Source organism: Spodoptera frugiperda, chromosome 13, assembly GCF_023101765.2.
Source record: "Spodoptera frugiperda isolate SF20-4 chromosome 13, AGI-APGP_CSIRO_Sfru_2.0, whole genome shotgun sequence".
NCBI classification, from domain to species: domain Eukaryota; kingdom Metazoa; phylum Arthropoda; class Insecta; order Lepidoptera; family Noctuidae; genus Spodoptera; species Spodoptera frugiperda.
The window spans coordinates 6,635,537-6,655,416 of record NC_064224.1 but is presented as its reverse complement, the minus strand read 5'-3'; the positions used below and the strand labels follow the sequence as shown (position 1 = coordinate 6,655,416).

The 19,880-nt window shown below is 34.9% G+C and overlaps 1 protein-coding gene across 6 annotated transcripts in view; it reads right to left on the bottom strand.

Annotated features, from left to right (window-relative positions):
• Positions 1–1,817: 1,817 nt before the first annotated feature.
• The window catches only part of LOC118270635 (soluble guanylate cyclase 88E), a 110,534-nt gene continuing 92,471 nt past the window's right edge, over positions 1,818–19,880 (bottom strand). Inside the window, exons 6-16 of one of the 6 annotated variants that reach the window (XM_035586322.2) lie at positions 19,090–19,231; positions 14,179–14,305; positions 13,469–13,673; positions 10,102–10,248; positions 9,411–9,543; positions 8,839–9,066; positions 8,099–8,527; positions 7,815–7,911; positions 7,577–7,655; positions 6,747–6,915; positions 1,818–6,486 (exon numbers count right to left, since the gene is read on the bottom strand). In XM_035586322.2, coding sequence (XP_035442215.2) covers positions 6,173–6,486; positions 6,747–6,915; positions 7,577–7,655; positions 7,815–7,911; positions 8,099–8,527; positions 8,839–9,066; positions 9,411–9,543; positions 10,102–10,248; positions 13,469–13,673; positions 14,179–14,305; positions 19,090–19,231 — 2,070 coding nt within the window. In that variant the 3' untranslated portion in view covers positions 1,818–6,172. Of the gene's footprint in view, positions 6,493–6,746; positions 6,916–7,576; positions 7,656–7,814; positions 7,912–8,098; positions 8,528–8,838; positions 9,067–9,410; positions 9,544–10,101; positions 10,249–13,468; positions 13,674–14,178; positions 14,306–19,089; positions 19,232–19,880 lie in introns of all 6 variants that reach the window. The other 5 variants (XM_050698037.1, XM_035586325.2, XM_035586323.2 and 2 more) reach the window with 5 other exon arrangements.

The following is a 19,880-nucleotide window of genomic DNA, read 5'->3' as shown; positions in this document are numbered from 1 at the left end:
CCGATGTATAAAATGTGTGCCTAGGTTTACCTAATACCAAACGGGAACAATTGCAATTGCCATACCTAGAAATTTTCAAAAATTTGGTGTGAATTTCGTCATCAGCCGAAGTGGTGGATAAGTGGCCACTGCTGACCGAAGGCCTTTTCTCGCACGGAGAAGGCTTGAGCATTAATCATCACACTTGCTTAATGCGGGTTGGCGATTTCATGCTGGGCTTTTACACGATGTTTTCCTTTACTATTTGTCAGTGGTGTCTGAATAATCTTAGAAAGTACATACAAGTCGATACAGGGCCCGATCCAGCTGTTTCTCCGCTCCGGGTAAAACAATATATGTACACACTTTATCCTTTCTACGTCGTGGTTTCAGGTTTAGGTTTAGGTTTGTGTTAGGTTTGGGTTGGGGTTGGATTTAGGTAAGGTTTGGTTTAGATTTGGGTTAGGTTTGGGTTAGGTTTGGGTTAGGTTTAGGTTAGGTTTGGGTTAGGTTTGGGTTAGGTTTGGGTTAGGTTTAGGTTAGGTTTGGGTTAGGTTTGGGTTAGGTTTGGGTTAGGTTTGGGTTAGATTTGGGTTAGGTTTGGGTTAGGTTTGGGTTAGGTTTGGGTTAGGTTTGGGTTAGGTTTGGGTTAGGTTCGGGTTAGGTTCGGGTTAGGTTCGGGTTAGGTTCGGGTTAGGTTCGGGTTAGGTTCGGGTTAGGTTCGGGTTAGGTTCGGGTTAGGTTCGGGTTAGGTTCGGGTTAGGTTCGGGTTAGGTTCGGGTTAGGTTTGGGTTAGGTTCGGGTTAGGTTCGGGTTAGGTTTGGGTTAGGTTCGGGTTAGGTTCGGGTTAGGTTTGGGTTAGGTTCAGGTTTAGGTTTAGGTTTGTGTTAGGTTTGGGTTAGGGTTGGATTTAGGTAAGGTTTGGTTTAGATTCGGGTTAGGTTTAGGTTAGGTTAGGTCAGGTCAGGCGAGGTCGACAAACCCAAACCTAACTCAACCGAACCCAAACCTAACCCAAACCTAACTCAACCGAACCCAAACCTAACCCAAACCTAACCCAAACCTAACCCAAACCTAACCCAAACCTAACCCAAACCTAACCCAAACCTAACCCAAACCTAACCCAAACCTAACCCAAACCTAACCCAAACCTAACCCAAACCTAACCCAAACCTAACCCAAACCTAACCCAAACCTAACCCAAACCTAACCCAAATCTAAACCAAACCTTACCTAAATCCAACCCTAACCCAAACCTAACACAAACCTAACCTAACGAACTACCAACCGCCGCTCAGAATATCCTGTCCCTGGTCCACACTCAAGAAGAAAATACAATTTTTTATTATCTAATATGACGTGAAATTTTAATCATGTCAATAGAGATAAATTATGTTCCAACTATTTTTGTGTAAGGCTCTACATTTCGGCAATCTCTCCTGTTTGCCCCCCCCCCCCTGGATTGTTCTTGCTCGGAAAAAGTCACATTGGTTTTTGTTGTTGATAGGTTTCGAACCCACACTCTCATGTATGAGAAGCGGGCGTTTTAGGGCGCGTTTCCACTGACGCGGAGCGGCGCGAAGAGGAGCTTAGCGGTGCACGAATTGACCAATCATGCTGTTCCATTGAAGCGGAGCAGAGATTTCGAGCATAGTGATTGGTCAATTCGTGCACCTCTAAACTCCTCTCCGCCCCGCTCCGCGTCGGTAGAAACGCGGCCTTAAACCACCGGGCCACACTATATGAAAATATTTTTTCATGAATTTTCAGCTTTAAACTAGCATTCGTATTCAGTTAGCATTTTAGTTTGGTTATGGGATGAAAAATAAAACGAAACAAACACTTTGATGCATTTTTAATACCACGAAAGTGAGATTCACATTGTTTGGCAACTAAATTAAACATTATGGTAACCATCAAACATTTTACAATTAAAATATTATGTCTGGTGTGTCATTAACTAATTATAATAATTATTAACAATAAGTACAACAATACATCTTCGAAAATGTCAGTAAAAATGACCTAAGTATAACAGTGGGTTTTTGAGGTAACTAAATGTCAAAAAGCTGCGAGTAACAAAAAAAATAACAGATCGTTATTTTCTATATTTTTTACAAGTTTCAGAAAAAGTAAATTTATTAACAAATAGTTTTTTTTTATTATAAAATATAATTTCTATACTTAAAAGTAACAAAATACGATATACATAATATATTAATAGGTATACATAAAATAAAACGTATTGCACTATAAAATGAAATAGGTAGGTGTCTACATATTTATTACGATTATAAGAATGTTCGAAAGTCCGCCTATACAATTCGTTTGTATTAAGTTCAATCTATACATATAATAAAATCGTAGAAAAGTGCTGTCTGTACATTGAAAATAAAAATAAAAAAAATAGCAGGGGTTATTGTTATGTCGATGTCGAACCCAAAAATGTAATTAACTTTTTTTTGTCTGTTTGTCTGTTTGTCTGTTTGTCTGTTTGTCTGTTCGTCTGTGCGCGCTAATCTCAGAAACGGCTGATCCGAGTTGGATGCGGTTTTCACGAATATATTGTGGGATGCTTAAATTTACATTTAGTGTTTGTTTCATGTCAATCGGTTCATAAATAAAAAAGTTATGTCAAATTAAAGAATCACGTCGAACATTCTATGCTTATACCATTAATCTCCGCAACTATTTGACGGATTTGGTTGAAATTTGGTACAGATATAGTTTAGAACCTTAGAAAGGACATAGATATATTTTTATTTCAAAAATCAAAAAATAAAAATAAGAAATAAATTATTTATAAATAATTCTATGTCGATCGTTACACGACTTCGGTTCATGTTATTGTTTTAATTTATCGAAAAAAGTAAATAAATAGTAAAAAGGTATGAAAAAAATAATATCAATATAATAAAACATTTAGTACAAAGAAAATGCTCTAACGGAGTATAGATAATTCTATGTCGATCGTTACACGACTTCGGTTCATGTTATTGTTTTAATTCATCGAAAAAAGTAAATAAATAGTAAAAAGGTATGAAAAAAATAATATCAATATAATTAAACTTTTAGTACAAAGAAAATGCCCGAACGGAGTATAAATAAATAATCCAAGTTGTCTTTATCCTCGATAGATGGCGTTGGGATCGAAATAGATCGCGCTATGGTTTCGTTACATTCATTTGGTTGGGTATCGGCCGAGCGCTTCGGTACTATCGTAGAAAAAGTGTATTATCAGTCGTATGATTATTTGTCTGTAGTGGTCCTGCTGTTTCGTATATTCTAAATTGGTTTCGTTGTATTTGTCAATTAATAAGTTTATTTGTTGGGTTTTCCTGGTTTTTTGGTTAAACTATTTAACGTAGGTTTAGTTTGATATCGATTATTAGTAGTTACTGTAGTTAGTTTTTTTAATAAAATTGTAAGTCTAATTTTTTTTAATTAGATTAGATTTAAGTCGTTTCTTTTAAATTATTTAGTTTAAGCTTGGTTATTATAGCATAGAGGATAGGTTGTAATATAGTTTCTTTTTTAACCTTTTGAACGCCAATGGCATGAATAGATGTCATGCGCAAGCGTGCCCTGTGCGCCACCGACATCTATAGATGCCAAGAAACAGATCACAGAGAAAAACAAAATAAACACATTCGATAACATTTTGGAATCCCTAATATTTTCAGGGTTATTTCGTTGAATTTTTATTTTAATTTTTATTTTCGTTGCTTGGCGTGGAGGGCACAGCGAAGCGTTTATGCTCTGGCGGTCAAAAGGTTAATTGTTATAAATTCGTAATTCGTAGCTTTCTTTAGTTTTAAGTTAGTTTAAGTCCGTTTTTAAACTATTTTTTCAATGCCATAAGTGAGTATACATCTATTAAATTCAAACGCAGAGCTCATTATGTTGATTTTTGAAGAGTTCCCTGGAATATCTTCCACATCTCATATTTGAAGAGATCCCGCGAGATCGGGAACTATGTGGTTAAAACCAAAAATTTGCCGGAAGTCACTATTCCACGCGAACGAAGTCGCGGGCAAAAGCTAGTAAATAAATAAAATTTTCGCTTACTTTTCCTTTTATTAGTTATACTTTCCCTTTGTCAGATCATAGTAAATAAAGTTTGCAGTATGAGCTTTCCCTTAGTTATAGTTTAGTAGTAGTTCGACGCTATGATTGGTTGGTTTATTCGAGCCAGCCAATCAGAGCACCGAACGCTCTCTCGTTTCGATTACTTTAAACGTAAAGCAAACTCGTAATAAGGAAAATCTGCAGAACGCCAGCTAGCACAATAATTTAACAGAATCTAATGCAAAACTTACACAATATATTTTATGTTTGATCAAACAATATTATTTTGAGAAAAAAAATAATCATTTTTATATTATTTAATTAATAATAGTTAGATTTATTATTTACAAAATGATAGTATTTAAAGTTCTTAACAGCTACACAAAAACGTGACTTTTTATTGTATAATAAAAAAATATTTATAAGTAATAATTAAGTAGGTACAATTAGATACAACATGGATAATCTCAAAACGACTAGATAGGTAGATATAGATATAATTTAATTGACTCACAACAATCAGCTACACATTTAAATTCAGCTATGAAATATTTATTGTTGAAAATTTTCTTAAATAGATATATTTTTTTCATACAAAACATTGAGTGGTACTTACCTAATAAAATTAAGAAAAAAAAATCTGAGAAAAGATGTATAAATATTTCTTATACATCTCTTAATTTTTCTATTACATTGAATAAGCAATAATAACAAAAACAAAACTGAAAGAAAATGTATAAAAATTACTCTAGTTTTTGCATTTTAGTGAAAAAAACAATTGTACTATTTTTAACTACAATACTATTTTAAACAATATTGTAAAACAAATTACGATAGGTGCTATTACATTTTCTTAAAATAATCTCTTTAACACGTAATACAAAATAAAATCTATTTAAATAGCTATAATAACAAAAATAAACTTAAATACTAAGTACATCGATTTGTGCCTAGTTAGGGCGTAGCTACGAATATTTTTAAATATATAAGTACATTACATATTTACAAAAAACAAAACAATTTAATCTTAGATAAAGAGTGTTTTTTTTTAAAATGAGAAGCAAATTATTAACAGCGAATCGTATACAATTTTTTTAGGTAATTACTAATAAGAATTTGAAAGCATCTTATTTTAATAAAAAAATAATAATAAAAAGTGAGCCTAATAATACACATTAAAAATTAAGGTTAGAACTTATAAGCTACGCCCAATTTAATCTAAAAAATATGTTTTTTTAAAGTTACTAAGTAACGCTATCTACATTACATATAAAGTAGGTACAATAAAATATAACATCTGCTCTTGTTTACACGAAAATATATTCTATTATAATACGTTTATGGTATATTATCTATTTTCTTCTTATCCCAAAACCGTCGTCAAACGACTTCAAATATATTGATATATTATTTTATTTTTTACGTTTATTTTTCTATTGTCATAGTGTAAAGCTCATAACTTGTATTTTTTTTTCTTTTTAATAAGTAATCTTTGGAATTATTTTTGGGATGTATTCGTCTGAGATCTATTAAATATGTACTAGACAAAGCTAAATATTTTTCTCATGATAGGTACTAAAATTTTCTATACATTCTTTGCAAATGTCCAAAAATTTATTTATCTTATGATAATTTACTTTATGATGAATAATTCTCAATAATTAAAATATTGTGATGCTTATAAAAATAAATTAAGTACATTTTTTATTATAAAGATAATATCCTACAGCTAAGTTGCATTTTTCTATTGTATTAAAATAACGATTACAAAATTTGTTCTATGGACTAGAGTGAATTTGTAAAAATGAGCTTTAAAAACGATACATGTCATGTCGTTAGGCCGAGCTAATTAATGCAATAAATCTTTTAAAAATACTGATATTAATTATTCTGATTTTGATACTAAATACACATTAAAAAACCCGTCAAACCCTCCTTTAAAATATATACCAGATTTGCTTTGGAAGTTATAGGGACAACATAAAAAATAACAATAATACAGGTGCTTAATTGAAAAGAAATATAATATATCCGAAAATAGTACAGATACCCAAAATATTAAAAAAACTATTTTTTTTTCTGTAACTAGAGGGCGTGACGAGCGAATTAGAGGATAAGGGTGCTTTTAAATAAGATGACAACTAGAATTATTTTTATGTCTGACGTGGGGATTGCCGAAAGCTCCACAGCATTGATGGTGATTAACATTCTTGGTATGGTGGTGACCATGGGGATGGATTTGACCTTGAGGCTGTTGCTTCTCTTTATTGGAGAATTCTCTAGGAATCTTGTGTGTGGTGCAAGTTTTATTGTGCCCTGGAGCTATCCGCGCCTTGAATCTACCAACTTTGCCAGGCTTTGGGTGGGTTTCCGTAGATTCTTGGGCGCATAGATGAGGTACTTGGTTCATATCATTGTGGGCGTCCTGGTATTCCGTGTCTGTTTCTGAAGAAAATTATCCATTAGGATTGTATTTATTAGGACTAGGTTTTAAAGAAGTTGGTTGGGTTTGTTTTAATCATCTTGCTATCTAGCCAAATCTTTTTCTGTCTCTGAGCCTATCATCTTAACGTTTCCAAAAAGGTTATCTTCAATCCTAGCAACAATTTTCTAATCCGTAACTTTAACTTGATATTAAAAAACGCTTAGAACTTCTCTCCAGAACTTTCTATCATCAAATATTCCAAAACCTCGCTTACCTATTTCATCTCCACTATGTTTGGCTGTAGACGACGCAGTCTCAGGTCTGAGAGTGGAGTAAGAGTCCCCTATAGCAGGCGGGGCTGAACGCGTAGGAGATATACGCGCAACGCACTGTTGAATTAGCGTGAAGCACCCAAACGTTAGCCTCGGGCTAGTTAACGATATCTAGAACATTCCAGCGGTCAAACTATTTGATCTACAACTTGAACGTATCAATCCACCACCAAATACTATGACCCACCACCGAAATGTTGCAGCAATTGAAATCTACTTAAGCGAAAGTTTGGTTTCTGAAAGGTGATCGATTTAAAAATGCTATGACCAAAGGATAGATAGTCAACCATTCAGAAACCAATGGTAAAACCATTAGCAATATCAAAGTTAAATAGAGAAGCATAAGAATAAAACATTGTAAAAATACAACATGCAAAAATTATTATCAATGTATTTCACTAACACCATTTTAAAATTATTATCAGATGGCCTAGATAAGTGTGTGTGTCTTTTACAGCAGAAAACAAAATGAATATCTTAGAGATATCTTCACGCCTTTAATCCCTGAAGGGGTAGGCAGAGGTGCACATTATGGCATGTAATGCCACTACAGTCCCATGTAATAGGTGGTGAGCCTATTGCCATATTCCGGGCACATTTCCAGACTCCGTGCTACTACTGAGAAATTTTCGAAAATACGAAAAAAGCCCAGCAATACTTTGCCCGACCTAGGAATATCTTAGAGACAACTATTAAAACAGAAGATTTCACTTATAAAGGCCACCTACATTCAATTTCATATAACACGTACATTCAATTTCAAACAACTTACAGTATCAATCACATTATCAGTGTCTCTTTCTTTAGGTTGTGGTGCAGTCCCTACTCTGCAAGGCGATGTTGAACTGTAACTTAAGAACAAAATCAATTACAATTATTATAATAAGGCAAACATAAATAAAATGACGAAAAGTGTGCTAGAAAGAAATGATGAATTTAAAGTGAATATTGTTTTTGAAGACTTAAATAATATGAAAGATGAAGATAGAATATGTAGAAAGAAAGATTACCAGATCGAAGAATTGAGACTGTCTATAGTTCTCGCAGGATCTACAGATTCAGCATCAGTCCACATTCCAGCTGCACTCGTTGAATTTGATCTTGATTCTGTAATAAACATTTTAGATTTTTAAAAGTAATGTAAGAATCACAAGATTTTTCTGACTTCCTGGGAGATAATTCTCAACATTAGATAATTGTCTGTTAGTTTAAAATCAGCCCCGCCTTAACTTAATAAGGAACGACAAAAAGGGAGATAGGAAAGGCGTAATATCTTAGAAGAAAGCCATCTCACCTCGTTCCCTCTCCGACCTATTAGGCGAATTAGCTATACTCCGTCTAGCAACATCTTGAAACGTCACAGGAGAGTACATCCTCCTCTCTTCAACTGGTGACGTCATCGTTGTCGTGGGTGCATTCGATATCTGAGAGGTTCTATTTCCAGCATTGTTCTGCACCGTCATTAGATTCCCAGAAGAAGAATTTACTAAAGAATTAGGTCCAGAGTTCACGGCGTTTGGAAGATGGTTCTCAGAATTCTGTGTTCTTAAAGAATTTGGTTCCTTATTGTTCATTTGTTGGGCTGAATGTTCTGCGATACTGTCTCTGACGTCAGCTGCTCTCTCCCATTCTAGTTCTGTGCCAGGAGTCAGTTGTGGTGATATGACTTTAGTTAGCGATGGACGCGATTCTCGACCTTCTAGCCAGTATGTTTTCATTGCACCTGTAATAGTTAGTTTAGTTTTTATAATAAACGTTGCATAGATATTTTTAAATGAAAAAGAAAATTCATTATAATTAAATACTTTGTAAGTAACGTACGTAACGTACTAATAATTTTTGAACATATAAGGAGAACAAAGAGCTAAGGAAACTTAACAAAACAACATTTTGGTTTTCTAAAAATATTGCATTTTCTATCAGCAAGGACATATTCACTATGTTTACCAGATACTAGTTATCAAAACATATTTAACTTTAAAAAGTATTCTAATTTCAGGACTCAAATCAAATTAATCTACAACCACCACTTACCTTTCCCTTTAACCTGTATCTCTCCTCTCTCAGTCACCATATACGAAGGTGACAGCAGTTCCTGCGTGGTCTGCGAGATGTGTATCCTCATAGCCTCTGAAGTAGACTCCATCCGTGAAGCAGTGTTCACCGAGTCTCCGAAGAGACAGTACCGAGGCATCTTCAGCCCTACGATACCAGCTACCACTGCCCCTGAGTGTACTCCTACCCTGATTGAGAGGTGGGATCCTGGAATTAAGAAGGGGATATGTGAGTAACTTAAGTCTTGTTGTCACCATACTTGTAACCATGTAGGAGGTTAGTGTAAGAATATTGAATCTGCCAAAATTAGTTTCTTTTTGAATTTCTCTTAAAAACTTGGACTGATCCAGAGGTTTGGATTAAGATCGACTTAATTTCAGCCTTACGTGGTAAATGATAAATGATATTTATTTTGCAAAAAGGTTACAATGTTACTCTTTTACACGTAAATCTCTTAAATAACTAGATGAGGTGTTTGGGTAGTTTGTGTACTTTTTAATTAGTTGTTACTTGTATAAAATCAAATAGAAGAAAGGCTTGGCTCTATTCACCTGTGCTTGGATCTTTCAAGTCAGTAATAGCGTCAACCATATCCAGGGCCATGTCGCAGACCTTCTCAGCGTGGTTATCTTCCTTCTCAGGAGCTCCTGACACCACCATGTAAGCATCGCCTATTGTTTCCACCTGGAATTTTGAGGGAATACTTCTCAATGCCCGGTTATGACCGACCAATGCCTCTTGGGGTAAAGTTTCAATAGTTATTTAAAAATAAACGGAAAGAGTAGCACTAAAATCTGAATATCGTGAAAATTATAGTGACTATGAAGATAAGCGTAAATTGTTTGCATTCATTAAAGAACACAAGCAATCAATAGACTTATGATGAAATGGACAATTAAAATAAAACGTCGTGGTGACCCGATGCTTTAAGACGCCCGCTTCTCAAGCATGAAAGTGCCGGTTCGAAACCTACCAACGGCAAGTGTCAATGTGACTTTTTCCGAGTTATATGTATTTCTAAGATTATTTAGACACCACTGACAAACGGTGAAGGATACATCGTAAGGAAACATCGGCTTATAATTTCTAATTATAAGTTTGAAATCGCCAACCTGCATTGAGCAAGCGTGGTGATTAATGCTCAAACTTTCTCCGTGCGAGAAGAGGCCTTTGGCCAGCAGTGGCCACTTAAAGGCTATTGATGATGATGATGAAATTGGTTAAAGATGTCACTAAACATACCTTATAAACCCTGTTCCTCTCAGTGAGGGTGTCGAAGATGGAGTACATGGCGTTCAGCATGGACACCACCTCCATGGGAGTGATGCGGGAACAGATCTCCGTGAACGTCACCACGTCGGAGAACAGAATCGAGACGCTGTCGAACATCTAGTAAGAAAATACTAAAATTAATTAATTTCAAGTATTAATAACTAAACAATAACTACTTTAAACAAGACCACAATACCGCCAGCTAAACCGTTAAACTTTAACCGTTATTTCAATCCAATAAATGGGTAAACTTGAGCATAGAGTTGTTTTAGCGAAGTTATCGTTTATCTCATCTGCGACGCTGAAGGCACGGTCTCATGTTTGTACAGGCTTTGTGCCCCCACAGCAAACGACAAACTTATTTGATGATACTCTGTTTTGATTTGACACGACTAAGTTCTCTAATGGGGTAGGCAGAGGTATCATTTGAAGGTCAACCCTTGAACTTGAAGCTTCGACTTGAGGCAAACATCGGCGTCACCATTTTTAATGAAGTAACTTAACATGGGAAAATTGATAAAATCATTAATCGTGGGCTAATGTGATGCTAACCATTAGCGAGTCAGCGAGTTACAACAATTACCGGGAGCAGTTTTATTCATTGCTAAAGAATTTATAGAATTACAGATCTAAGATCAATAGATTATTTGATTCACATAAGAAGAAGGTTTAGTATTCCACACGAGGCGTGAATCCGTTCAATTCAAACATGTCTTAATATAATATAACTAAAGCCCTACGCTCAACTCCCTACAGATCCTAGTACATTAATCATTTTACACGCAATGAAATTTCATATTCTACTCAACGAGTACTAATGTATCTGTGACGTAGGGATTTTACTTCAATTCTCTCTCAAAATGCTGGAAGAATAAAATAGTATACATATATTCCATCTCTCTTTGTCTATTCATATTCTCTTTTCGCCCTGAGGCATCAAACTTATTAAAATTGCGTAGGTGTGGTGGTAAAGTTAGCTAGACAATTTTCAGTAAGCTTCGTTTAAAAAAGCTAACTTCAACCTTCTCTTTTTGAAGTCGGTTAATATACTAAAACCTGTTCCTAAGTGTAACCAATACTTTTCTGAAAGCTACATCAAAATCGGTTCGGTCGATCGTGAGATAATCGCGCACAAATACATACAGGTCAAACAGAGATTCTCTTTTGGGAAGTCGGTTGAATTATTTTTTTTTGCACTAAATACTGAAATAATATTATGTTTATTTCCTTTCTTTCTTTACTTTAACCCTACCAAAGTTTAGCAAATTACTTTTGAAAATTGTGTTTTTTAAATTCAAGGTGATAGAGTTCAATTTGCGTTGGCAGTTTCGGTAAATTTGATGTGAGATGTGTGATTAGTTATGTTTTTTTTTGCAAAAAAAAAATACCTATAGTTTAGTAGGTCTGTATTAAACTTTACCATAACGGTCGTTAATTTGGCTGCTAAAGCAGCCAATTCTTTTCTTTCTTTATTTTAGTTGATAGGTACATAGTTAAACATTTTTTATTATTTTTCGTCCCAACTAAATATTCTGTAAAAGTGTAGACTTTATTATTCATGTTGAACTAGATAGCGAGATAACGACTCTAGGTAAGTAATTAGGAGGAAAAATATAAAAGTTTGTTATTATATAATTATTTTCTAACATTAATTAAAAACGATTATGAAACAAGGTGCTTACTACAGGTACTAGGCACCTACCACAGTGTGAATAATCATAATATCTTTGTAATTATATTATCACGATCCCTTTTAGTCAAAATAATAAAGGTTTCCAAGGTAAATTCCGGAAGGACGGACAGGTATCGATACGTAGATATTGAATAACTTGATCATATTACATAGTTACCTTACATCATATCATAACACAATGGGCTTCAGGTAATATCGGATATTTTCTGGACAATAGCTTGAAGATGTTTTTGACACACGTTATAGCATCTCTTAATAGATACGATACATATTTCCAAACTTATGTAAAACAATCTCTACCTTCAGTAGATCCTTAAATACCTTACCAATAGTTTTGATCAAATTAAGTATTATTGTTGTATTTAGCAAAATGAAACTAAAGAAACAGCAGTAATATTAAGGGGTCTGAAAATATCTCACAATTGTAACAGCCATGGCTGATTAATCCCTAACAATTGGAAGACGCCCATCACTGCAGAATAATAGGGGATTTGCTAAGATATCCACGCTTGGCAAACAGCGTGGAGACCACAACTAGGTCAAAGGATTTTTTCTTTCTTACTGCTTGTTAGTCCCTTATGCCTTGTTCGCACTCTACGCTATTAGTTTAGTCAAGTAGCGAGTATATAGTAGTCAAGTAGCGAGCTCTCTCTCGCTTCAATTTTGGGACAGAAGCTCGAAGCTATTGGCTTTAGCGTGCTACTATGTACTGCTGTACTAAAATACTAGTGTAATGCGAACTAGGTATTAATGCTTGCAGCTTTTAGGTTATACCCAAAAGGCATTTATAACATTAATAATTAATAACGAAACTAGTTGAAGCAGACAATTATTAATTATTTACAAGCCAAAAAATAGTAAAAGATTTTTATTTAACGTTTTTCAGTAAATTTGAAATATCGGATGGCAAACGTGACCTTTCATTTTTTATAGCCGCTCAACTCAATGGGTGTAAATCCCTAAAGGCCAAGAGCCTCTCTTCAATGTACAATTCGGATTTAGTCATCGATCTCGTTCACTAAGCTTTTTCTCTTTCCTATATTTTGTTACTGAGTGCTCAAGGGACTAAAAATTATACGGAGGAACTGAAAGAAATATCGTTTGCAGAATGTACAAAGTCAACGTCAAAATTATTTATTTCAAATAGACCAGGAATACACCTTTGATTGTCAAAGCATTTATAAAATTAAAAATGGCTGTTTGTCGGCCAGTGCTCTAGTGTACATTTTTACACAAATTTTATATACAAATACTAAAACATATAGGTAATATATCTATAAACCTCAAGTAGCTCAAATCTAGCCGCAATAATTGAGAATGGACGCGATGTCAGTCGTTTTTGTGCAAAGTAACGTTAACAGAATTTGTGTGACAACATCAAAATAGTTCATATTTGTATAAGGGTCCTATGAATTCAGCGGAAAAAACAAGACGTAGTTACAAAAACGTGACAAGACTGCAAAACGTTCAACCCTTGCAAGACACGACACAAGACCCTTACAAAAATCTATTTCTAAAGGTATTATTAGAACTTATGACGGGATATTTACCATGTTTATTCACTTTGGTGAGTTTCCGATATTTCGGCACTGTTGCTAGCGCCATGATCACGGATTAACTGTCTAAAGGTATTGTTTGACTTACCTCACACGTGTCAATAGGATTCTCTCCATTCCGCAGCCTGTCTGCGACCTGTTTCGGTATCATCTGGTACAGCAGCTCATCAGTCCTCTTCATCTCCTCGTCCAGTTTCCTCATTGATTCTTCTAGCTTTTTACTCTTCTGCTGTTCTTGGTCCAACGCTAGTTTTAGCTCCACTGATTGCTGAGTTCCCGCTAACATTAGGTCTCTGGAATTAGTTTAATCAGGGTTAGATATTTTATCCACTGCATTTTAATGAATAGACTTTATTACATACTATGTTAGAGACAAGATAACTAGCATTTCTATACTTTACTTTTAGGACATACTATTGTCTACTTTCACATTGTTATAAATATTTTTAAAACATGAATCGCCATGAAGGCAAAATTCCGACTCGAAAAACAGGAGTAGTGAACGGGGTGGTTTTTAGTCAGTAAGTACGACACTCCTTCTTGCCTCGCCCAAGGCGGGAGTGGTCACCGGAGAATTTGCCTTCAACAGATTTTTGTTGGTAATCAAAATCTTAAAATAGATAAGTATACTAAAACTGCTAACTAGGTTTTTATGGGACATCATTAAGATCTTTGTTTAACCATTATTGTGTATCATATACCAACAGTTACACCCTTTCACTCATTACAATAATTGCTCCATTTCCTTTCCACTTTACATCGCGTGAAGTGAAAGTAATTCATTTATTGTATCCGTACCTGCTGAAGTCATGCATTGAGAGATCGTTGATGTAGAGGCCCGTGGATACTAGAGCAGCCAGGTCCGGCATTACGGGGGTGCCAAGGTACATCATCATTCGCCAGTTGTCCATGTAGATCATTTGACCTGAATGAGAACATGGGTTTTAGGAAAGGTCGATGATAATGGTGATGGAGAAACATGTTGATCTAGAAAGAATAGGAGTGATGTAGGAGATACAAGAATAAACACTGATAGAAATTACTTTACTAAAAAGGGATCCTCTTTAAACGTAATCTATTAAAACATTATTAAGTAAGTGAACAAAATATTTTTGCAAAACAAACATATTTTTCAAGGTAATAGGATAATAATACGCAAAGCGTTTCCTGATCTCCCACTTAAGTACCTAATTTAATATTCAAAGCGAGAAGTTTACGACCGTGGACTTTGCATAAACCTCACTCAAGTCTACAAATATTTGATGAAATAGATTGACGTCTAAAAATAGACATGGACAAACATTGAAAGACTTGTAAAGCAAAAAGAAATCTTCAAAAAATGTGTTCAGAAGTGCTTTTTACATAACAAAGTATTTCCTACTAAGGATAAAGTGATATTTGTGGAAGGTCCTAAGTAATTTAGTGCGATACAGATTGCTGTTGATGTAGAAATATTTACAGTTGCATTAAGAAAGATTAGTGCTTTATATGAAGTATCTAGTGCTTCTGTTCTGTTTACAGCTACACTCCGTGCTAGGATATCTCCTCTACCTTTAAGATGTAAATTAATAGTATCAGGTAACGCTCTTCCATCATACGCAAAGCGCTTCTTGCGTGGCAAGCCTGGAACATTGCATTTGGTGTCAGTGGGACATTTTGTATTGGTATCTTCTTTATTGGTTCTTCTTTGAGACCGATATCATTGTAGTTTTATGTTTCAAAATCATCAATGGTATGGATAATAACAGAATTGAGATCGATTCATTTAAGGTATAATTTAAAGTTCTTATGTTATACTTGAGTGTCGCGAGAGCCATGGTACGGCACGAATAGGCCGGCTCAGAGACCAAGAGTGGTACCGCGGCCTCACAGAAAACCGACGTCGAACAACTTGCGTTGTGTATGTGAGGTCTAATTACCTCCCATCCCAATCCCTCAACATCCCATAAATTCCTAAACCCCAAAAGCAACGCACTTGTAACGCTTCTGGTGTTTCGGATGTCCATGGGCGGCGGCAACTGCTTACCATCACCTGATCTGTAGGCTTGTTTACCGGCTTATATCATAAAAAAAATTGCAAGTTTTGCTTGCGGAATGCTACCAAAATTCTACATAGATTTTTTTAAATCAACCTAAACATTTGAAGGTTTGACACTCTCCTAAGATGTCAATTACAGGTAATTTATTACCAGGAAAACTTAGTATATCTCTCTGTTGGTCAGTTTAGACATCTCCAAGTTTGTCGGAAAAAGGCAAGATTAATTTTTCAATCTGGTAACCGCGGTAAATTATATTCTAATTGAGTTTGTTTAAGTTATGAGAGTCGTCCATGTGAAATGAGGAATTGTGGTTTCGATGCGATTGCTAAAACTTTCTCAATTTTAAATTTCCCTACTGACTGCCCACTAGATTCGGAGTGACTGTGGATATTGGTTTCACGAAATTTACTGATTAGAATTTCGATATTGGGACAGTTTTGTAGTAATAATTCAACACGTGTGGAAACATTAAGATCGAAATTATAAACTATACATACCTATAGATAAATATAATGGATTAACTTGAATATTATAACTAAATTGGTATCGGTACCTACTTGTATCTGTTTTCAGTACCCTTAGTCACAGAATACTAAACGAGAGCGCGTTCCGCGATGTGATTGGCCGGCTGCAATGAACCAACCAATCAGAGCGCCGAACGCGCTCTCGTTTCGATCTCGTTAAACGTACAAGAAACTTGTACTAAGCCCTCTAACAATCTAGCCCTAACAAGATGTCCTAAATTGAATGCCTAAACTAGGTAAAATTCTATATGTATACCTATTAATTGTGAGGAGTGGTTGGGCAAACGAAAGATGCATAGAGTCAGTAGGGCCAATCGTCGTTTGTATGTAAGTACCAGATAGTGTTGTTCCCTAGTGGGCCTGAATGTTTTAAGTGGTTGTGTCAAAAATCTAACAACTATTCTCAGGTTTATTAAGTGCTGTCTACATTTCTCTCCTGTCGGGGCTAGATAACGTAAAAACTCTCAACAGATCTCATAAATAATAATAGTTTAACTATTCTTGCTAAAAGAACTAACACAAATGAAACTGCACTTTAACTTTTAGAGGGTAAAGTAGAAAATGCAGTCTATGAAAAGTATGAAAATACATTTGGTTGGTATTATGAAAGTTGTCAAGTGACACTGCGGTGGCAGCCACTTCGCTTAGCGTTTGAAATATTATATTTTACAATTTTGTTTCACTGAATTAGTAAAAAGTTTCTGAAGGTTTTTTTTTCTATTTTTCGTACAATATTTTGTACTCGTATCTACTACATTTTGTGTGCTGGTTTTAAGTAAGATTTTTGTTGGATTACTTTGAAAGGAGCTAGACTAATGTAGATGTTTAGTAGTAAGAATATACTAACTATTTATCTAATTTATCATTGGGAGTTTTGATACCCAGGATTTCGAATGGAAGGTTCTTAAATCTCTTTTAAATATTCCAATGTTTTAATCTTTAGGGCTAAAGTTCAGTCTAAAGTATCTTATCCTAAGAGATGTGATATGTAGCTATGCTACGAAAATGTAATAGGTAAGCTGTGAAACTACGTGACCGTCTCCACTAATACTAAGCTTTGCAGCTGTGCGAGGAAGATGCGCAGCTCAAGTATGCGATGTATAGATGTATCTATTAGTATTTTTCCATATAACAAACATAGCTTAGCTGAGTCCGATTCTACCTGTGCTAAGCTATCACCAATGAATTTTATTGGTGGAAGCCAAACGAATTTACAGCAAGGTAGCATAGAACATCTTTGGTGGAAACAAAACTTTTGAAACAAAACAAGACATTCTAACCCTTTTGCTAAGCCAATCTATGCGGTACTTTAGTAATACGTGGTAAAAGAAAAAAATTAAAAAAATAACCACTCGAGAACTGAAAACTCCAAGAGTACCAAACGCTCACCAAATTAATTTCCACTACACAAGTTTAGCGATCGTTTTCTGAACGACCAATCAACGAGGTGTCAACATTTAATACGTGTCAGTTACAAACGTCAAGGGATTTGATTGGTCGTTATTAATTCAGCCAGCCAATCATGACACGTTGACAGTCGAGGATCGAGAACTAATCAAATTCAAACTTTTCATTTTCAGTTTAATTTAATTAAATGTCAAGGAGTTTTATTATTTTACTTTACATGAAGGGAATATTACCTCTAAGTAATTTAACAATCCAATTTTTCTGGATGATTTTGCATTCAATACTACTTATTAATAAGGACAAGCCTTTTTGCCATACTCTGTATAAAATCTAGACAACTGTTTCTTGTATAATAGGGGGCAAACGAGCTGATGGATCACCTGAGGGTAAGCGATTTTCGCTGCCCATGGATGAGTATCCACCCGAGGAGAAACACGAGCTATTCTTGAAGGTTTGAAGGTCGTATCAGTTCGGAAATACCGCCGACGACAGCTCATTCCAAAGTTTTGCTGTGCGAGGCGGAAATCTATATGATAAAGATAGAAGTACCGAAAAAACGCGGCAGGTATCAGACCAAACAATTCCTCAGAGCACTCCTCGTGTTATAACTGGCGACTACTGAGAATTTATTTTGAATCGTTGCTCTAATTCACATTAGGACCAGATAAAGTTACGGAATACAGGGACCAATATACTAAAGAGGCTATTTTTACTATTATTCTAAAAAAAGCAACTCGCATTCTGAACTTCCTGGTCCAACGAACGAAAAAACTTCGCAGTTTCCAATTAAAATTCTATTTATTGTGAACTTTCGTTAACAAAAATGAACGAATGAAATGAAGATAAATAATTAGGCTTTGATATGAAATTAAAAATTGAACTTTATTTCTAGTAATTCTATTAGTAAATCAAAAAAGTCTACGGCCAAAGATTAAACGAAACTTCGCGTTCGAGAACCGGAGTAGCCCTACTGTATATCAACAATGTGGGAAGCCTCAACGACACGTACTCCATCCAAGTAAATTCAATTAAGAAGCTGTGGCTCCGCGTGACGTGGGTTCGAATCAAGTTTGTTCAACTGTCAGATTGGAATCTTTGGGCCATTTGATGGGTGGATGCCATGGGTTCTGGGTCATGGGTTTTGATGTAGGTCGTGTTTAAATAGCGTAAAAATTACATCTTTAGTGTGTTTGATAGATTTTTTGGGGTATAGAATATTTTTATTGTATTGATTTAAATTATATGCAATGGTGAAATGATATCCCCGAAAGGGTAGGCTGTGAGCTGCACATTACGGCACGTTGCTTGATATACAATGTACACCTACTTTTCACCATTTGTTTTATAAGATTCATATAATAAGGGGTGAGCCAATTGCAATATACTAGACACTATTCCAGACTCCTTTTAAATAACTGATGATTTAAATTAGATCACTAATAAATTTTTATGAAGTACGGTATTGATTTACATGTCAGTAGATTAGCGTACAAAGTTAGTTTGGAACATCCGATAAGTAATGACATGGGCGTTAGCGAGTATTAAAAAACAAAATGATAATTAAATATTTCGATAAGAAACTCACGATATTATTTAAGAATAAAACCAAAACAATGTAAGATACGTACATACTTAGTTAAAATAATATGAGACAGTATATTACCTAATCGTAGATAATAATTAGTTAGTCAATTGAATCATAGCATTGATTACACTAAAAACATCACCGGTAAACATACCTTTAAGCCTCAAGTTCTTATCAGTAGCAGCCTCAGTCTCATCGGACAGCCGCAACAGTTCATTCCGCTTGTCTGGTGCCTTCTCATGCATCACGGCTTCCACCGTCACCAGCTCGAAGATATTATTCGTGCGGTTCAGGATCTGAGACATGGAAAGGCTTATGTTTATCATATACGTGTTTATTTAAAATTATATGATAGTAGAATAAAGTAAACTCTAATACACAATCAAACATGAATTACAAAACATGTCAATATTATAAGTGAAAATATACAAGAAATAAATCAGATACAAAAACATATTGGCAGCTATTACTAAGTACGCCAGAAAATCACCAATCAATGTTCTATCAAAAAAGTTGTCAATTTATGCTTAAAAATTATTTACACAATAGCTTCAGTCAGCGGCTTTGCCCGCGTTCCCGTTAGAAAAATATTATCCTATCACCCAAATCAGCTCATACCCTGTCTGTATAGCTTTCATCAAAATCCGTTCAGTAGTTTTAGCGTTATTGACGGACAAACATCCAAACAAATAAATTTCAAAGTGTGAAGTGTGGTGATATAGTACACAACACAACAAATCACTAGAGGATAGATAATCCAATCCCACTAACTTCTCAGGAACTTAGGTACTTATAGGTATCAGAATTTTGGAATTTGTTTATCTAATAAATCTTCTGAGAATATAATATATATTTAGAATTTTGGTATTTTTGTCTAATGTCTAATAAATCCTCTGAGAATTATTTACACAGATACGCAAGACTTGGTCTTGTCTAAAAGTACCG